Here is a 6,229-nt window from a genome sequence, read left to right on the forward strand (position 1 = left end):
ATAGTAATATTTCTGTCCAGTATTTGTTTTAATGGCAACACCTCCAAAAGTCGTTTCAATAAATACAGCTATGTATGAATTCAGTTGCTTTCAGTTATGTATCAATTGAAGACACGATCCAGATCACACCTAGCCAGTCAGCCACTGGTAAGGGCTGTATCTTTTTCTAACAGTGCTCAGTGAAAATATTGCAATGCATCGCAATATTTCAAGTATCGTGATGCATCGTGATAGAATCGCATCGTGGCATGTGAATCGTGATTCAAATCGAATCATGACTTCTTTGCCAATACCCACCCTTAGTCGGGGGCTATTTTATCACATGGACTAAGTTACGTTTTAGTGTATTTTATTGGTATTTCAGAAAGAAGCTCAAGTTAGGAAAAAAGATTCCTGAAGATGGAGGTGGGTGTACATGGTTAGTAATAGATATTCTCCTATCAGAACATATACCATTTCTTTAATGGAGTTATAGAAGTTTTATCTTTGCTTTGAGGTGTGATATGATGGGTTTCATCTCCCTGTGCAGCAGGTCAGAGGCATCTAGTTGATTTGGTGTCTTTAGGTTAGCGACCAGGACCTGGCAGCACACTCATTATTTTGGCATCGTGTTGATTGGATGGCAAGAATCCTCTTTTTCAGAGCTGAGAGTAGAGAAATTAAAACAGTTTATTTTTGTTTTGGAATGAGAGCGACAGCCTTCAAAAACCCAGAAACCTTTGGGTTTCTGTCTTCTACAGATACACTGGTTCTGGCAGACAGGTAGAAGTCGGCTATTTTTAGCCGAGCGAGGTGGTGCAGTTTCTCCCTACAGACAAAAAATAAAAATGCTTATGGAGGAACTGCATGTGCAGTTTGTTCAGAAAGCCAAAGGAGTCAGAAAGAATAACTAGCATGGAAAAAAGTGCTGATAAAGGGAAAGCTGCAAAAGTGTTAGAGTATTTCATGAATTGTGTTTAAGGTAAAGGAACATTTATGGCTTTATCAGATGGCCTCCCTCGTCCCTCTGTGCCCTCTTGCCTCCCCAGTAAATATTTTCTTCGGTTTTCTTCAGGAGGCCAAGGGTCTTGTGGATGTCAGGGTAGGAAGACGCCACGTTAGCTGAGTTTATAACACAGACATCTAATCTGTTCAGAGGCTAAGAGTGATGAGGTATAGCAAATACTTTGTCACAAAAGCAGTTCTAGCAGGGTCATTAAAAATCATTGTCATTCAATTATTATTTTTTAAATTAAGGCCTTAATTGGCATTGAAATTAATTAAATGTGATTATCGTGGCATTTAAAATGATATATCAGATAAATTAGATATAAATGGTTCTGCGAGCCGTTCAGCGGCAGCCAGCTCCCAAATTAGCTTCTCTTTGCAGCAGCAAAAGCTACATTTTTCCAACTCAACTGGAGCAGCTGCTGCTTTTGCAGCGCGTCGTGCGAGTCAGATGCTCAGAAGCTCATGAGACGCTGCTCCTGCTGCTCAAAACGTGCTGCAGGTCCTTTTGATGTACCTTGATGTGCATCAGCCAATGACTTTGCATGTAAACTAGCTGCTTCTGCTGCCTCTAGCGCGTGCAGTCTGAACTTAGCATTAGACTTTTTGTGTCAGCTTGTTAAATGGCAGAACTGTCTTATAATGCAGTGCTTAACTTCAACACTGAGAATGATTGTTTTCTACTTTCGACTAATTTAGATCACCAATTAAATGTAAAATAATATAAAATATAGGTAAAAATATGTTGAGATCCCAGAAGAGATCTGATTCTTAAGAAATGGGTACAATACAATTTGGACAAGTGGGCTTGCCATATGATGACATCAAATTTTTAGAAGAACCTCTCATCAGGAAATTATGCAGGCGCCGAAAACCGGGATTTTATGCAGAGCTCCGCTGCATCTTGGATTGAGGTTCTCCTCTCTGTGGCTCACCATTGAAAGCCTTAAGGATAAAAGAATGTTGACATTTTTGCAAACGTAAACATCTATTAACCTCATGTGATTTAGCTCATAAAGATCACTACTATAAACAGATTGTGAAAAAATTTGTGCAAACAAATGACCGTCACACTCAGACAGCACAAAGAATCATTAAAAACATTGTAAACGGCTGTGTAAAGCTGCACAAAGTATAAATACTGCAGACCGGTGTTTAATTTTATGCCATTAATTGTAGAAAGTCCAATAATTCCCACTATGCGCTATCTTTGCTTTTTTTTTTTTTTTTTCTTCAAAGTAAGAGTTCAGTTGATCACAAAAGTCCTGTCCTTGAAATGAAACAAGCAGCCCTTCATGGTTATAATAATCAAAATAACTTCTCGACATTAATGCTTTCAAACAGCAGCAAATAATACAGTGAGAAATCATAGGTAAAAAAAAAAATATTCAACAAATTTTGCACCAACAGTGATGCATATACCTTATTAAAAGAAAACCATGTTTAAATTGTTGTGTAGGAAAATTAATATCCAGCAGATTTAAAGATGGATTAAAGTGAGGAAAGTAAAGTACAATGTGTAAAAAGCAACCAAATAGAATGTCAAACAGAAGTAGGACTCATCCTGTAAGTGCTTTTAGAATGAAGCTGTTATAATTAAGTTCTCTATACACTGTACACATAATGTTTAATGGGTATAGATCAACAGTTAAGTTTCATTATAAGATCAACAAATGAAATACATTACTTTCTAAAACTAGCTTTTATTCAATCTTCCCCTTTGGTTTGACTCTATTTTAAGGGTAATGACAGTAAAGCAGTGAAAATGCTTGTTGACCAATGTTTCACAACAAAAACATGAAAATCTAACAAACCAAATGTTTGCAGCTACATGGTCAGCTAGTTTAGTAGTTAAAATTAATTCAATTCAGTTTATTTCTATAGCAGCAATTAACAACACATGTCATCTCAAGGCACTTTACAGTTCACCAGATCATCCAGTCAGATTGATTCAAAGTTTTATATCCAAGGAAAACCAGTTGATTGCATCGACTCATTGACTTGAATGCAATCCCTCACACTCGGCATGCTTGTAGCGACAGTGGAGAGGAAAATCTCCCTTTTAACAGGAAGAACCGTCCAGCAGAACCAGGCTCAGTGTGAGCGGCCATCTGCCGAGGCCGACTGGGGTTCAAGGAGACAGAAGCAGAGATATAAAATGCAGGTCAGATTCATCCGACCTGAATGTCATTAATACCCAACAAAGGTCACTATTCTGAATCTTGCTACGCAGAAGCGGCAGGAAAAAGAACAACCATGGCGGATGACGATACAGAGAGCAGTATTTATCTTTAACCATATTGAAAAGATTGAGTTTTTATGTTTGGAAAAGACAGCTTGATGTTCTCCAGCGCTACCATCCATGTTTACTTCCGTAAACATAGAGCACGCTGGCCTGTGACGTTATTGCGTCCTCTACTGCGCATGCGGGACACTTGCGTTGTATGACTACAGTTCACACTGGAGATCACATACAAGTCTCATATATTTGGAAATATGAACGGGAACGCAACAAATCGTATTTCACAAAAAAAAATCGGAATTGAGCATCAAGGCCTGCAGTGTGAACGTAGCCCAAGATAACTGTTGAGTGTAAATGGCACGCATAACTGAACCCAACCGTGCCAGACACAACCGAACCGCGCTAACATGGTACTAGTTCACCAGTAGGGCTTGGCGTGGTTCAGTTCTGGCTCGGTTCTCAGATATCTCTCCTTACAGTCAGCCTCCGTAATCATGAAATTTCAGACATTCATAAAAATACTAACTTCTCTGCCGCGCCACACGATTTCCAGGGATGATTCTGCTTAGCAGTGAGATGAACCTCAATGTCTGTCATTGTTTCCTGTGTCTGTAAGCCCTGATTAGACTATCATTTGTCTTAACCACTTTCCAAAAGCCGACTATGTCAAGTAAATTAGCCACAGGCTGCCTTCTTCGCCTGACTGTCTGCAAACTGCCTGAATGTTACGGCCGTCGCCATGTTGGTTTGCTTGTTTACTTCTAGATAGTAGAACCGTAGATCGTCACTAGGAGGCGATGAACCGTGGTGTGTAAACGGTCTTCAGGAACCGAGCATGGCACTGTTAACTGATCCAAGCTCGGCAGAGATCAGTTTTCAGAGGGTAGTGTAAATGGGGCTTAAGACTGAGGCCAAAGGTCACCTTCCAGCAGAGGGATAGTCAGAGTCACAAAAAACAGTCAAGTTCCAAGCTTGTTAATGGGTTTGACCCAATTAAAATCTAGGGTCACATTAAATTAAAAAGATCTGTTTAGTAGCTTCATATTCTGTGGCTTTGGCTGCTTTTCAAAGAAAGATCAAAACCTTTCCTTTATTTAAATGTAACCATTAGTTCATCTCAATGGTGATAATATAGAGCCCACTGAAAAAAACAACAGAACAAAAACATTAATCAGCAAAGGTTTAAAAGTAGAAATTTGTTCTTTCTATTTTCAGATTTTTGGTAAATCTAACAAAAACTGACAGTTTTTTCTTTTTAGATGATTGATGAAAGTGGAAGGCTGTTGTTCCGCGTGTAGCTCTGCGCCATCATGAACATTATGATGGGATTTTTCAGTGATGTTACATGAAAGATGTCAGCATTGAGTTTGACTGTGTCCCTCTCTCTGTCATCCTTCTCTCAGGCACCCACAGAGGCTGGGCTGCTGTACAGATGCGCCTGCTGCACGAGCTGGTGTACGCCTCCCGCCGCATGGGCAACCCGGGCCTGTCTGTGCGCCACCTGTCCTTCCTGCTGCAGACCATGCTGGATTTCCTGTCTGATCAAGGTCAGTAAACGGTTCCAGCCCTCTGAGCTCCTTCCAGCTTTAAGCCCAGGCTTCAAAGGAATCAACCCCACCTGTTTCTGGAGATTGGTGTATGCTACCTTTGTTTAATGCCATGAAATGGTAGCCAGAGCTGGTGTTTGCTGCACTTGCAGTGCAGTTTGCAGCCAGTTATGTTTTTGTTTAGTTAAAAAAAAAGAACTAAGATCCACCAGCAACACCATGGAGGAAAGTTTAATCTTGTTTGACATCCTAGCGTGAGTTTTAAGGTAGGGAGACATTATTGAGGAAAACAAGCTGACCTTGTAAACATTGAGGCTCTTCTAGCTGTTAAGACACATATTTCTGTAAATAATGGAGGATTTTTGTCCTTTAAGACACAGAAACATCCTTTAGCTTCCAAACAAGCTCACTAAACGAATGAGCTTCATTTCATGTCGAAGTTTTTAGGCTGTCTGCCATTCCTCTTGTTCAGCAAGCCATAGTGTCATGTTAGAAAAGGTTGAAGTTAGAATAATTCCCCTTTATATGGCTGGGAGATGGTTCAGGTGTATGTCAGCCTCTGAGTTAAGCTTGCACAGATTTTGATCAAAGGTTTTTTTCTCTGTAAACGAGTTGAAAATGTTTTTCTTAATCATTTAGGCCTGAGTCGTTGGATTTTTTTTTTTGGAATGATTTAGTTTTTTTTTCTAGAAGATGTTAGAAGTTGGAGATGCATGTTTTTGCTTTCTTCATTGAAGCTGAGAATGAACTGTTTACTCAGCAGAATAAGATTATTAATCTAGATTATAAATCATTAGAACCCTCAGTGCTGTTATCTGCTGTGTGATTGCTCGCTCTGAGGAGCTGGGTCACCTTTGGGTCTAAATTACAGATTAAAAGCAAACTTTCCTGAACATAAATTTGTTTGAGTCACATCCAGAGTCACTGCAGGTTTTTTCAGGTTGACCTTCACAGTTGAAAGAAGTGTAATAACTACGCCGAGCTTTCTTGACATAATATTTCTTTTATTGTATAAAACACCTTTAGAAAGCAACATGGCGAAGCGATTATGTCTGAAGATGAAAGAAAGGCTGCTTTGATGATGATGATGATAAAGTATTCAGCTCTTTCCAACAGATTCTTTAGGTTTGACTGAGTTTCTGATCAGGTCCTTGAATAAATGTTCTATAAAGAAAAAACTGGTGTAAGTAAAGTAAACCTGTATGTTTGTAGTAGTAGGGCTGGGTATCGATTCAGATTTTCCAAATCGATTCGATTCGATTCACAATTATTTTTTCGTTTCCTTGATATGGAAGACATTCTCAGAAGAACCAATGCTGCAAATAGTAGAAACTTCTAGCTCAAACTTGGAGCATTACTAAAAAATTTACATATTTATATTAGGAATTATGCTGCGTTCACACCGGGGGCAGCTGGCGCGACAGAAGCAGTGAGTTTACATGCACAGTCAATG

At 39.4% G+C, this 6,229-nt stretch overlaps 1 protein-coding gene across 3 annotated transcripts in view; it reads left to right on the top strand.

Annotated features, from left to right (window-relative positions):
• Positions 1-6,229, top strand: part of trappc9 (trafficking protein particle complex 9) — a 359,971-nt gene that overhangs the window by 25,324 nt on the left and 328,418 nt on the right. For all 3 annotated transcript variants that reach the window (XM_015382744.1, XM_015382743.1, XM_015382745.1), the window contains one exon: positions 4,633-4,776. In XM_015382744.1, the coding sequence (XP_015238230.1) occupies positions 4,633-4,776 (144 nt within the window). The remainder of the gene's footprint in view (positions 1-4,632; positions 4,777-6,229) is intronic.

This window comes from Cyprinodon variegatus, unplaced genomic scaffold, assembly GCF_000732505.1.
Source record: "Cyprinodon variegatus isolate N-32 unplaced genomic scaffold, C_variegatus-1.0 Scaffold265, whole genome shotgun sequence".
Classification (NCBI taxonomy): domain Eukaryota; kingdom Metazoa; phylum Chordata; class Actinopteri; order Cyprinodontiformes; family Cyprinodontidae; genus Cyprinodon; species Cyprinodon variegatus.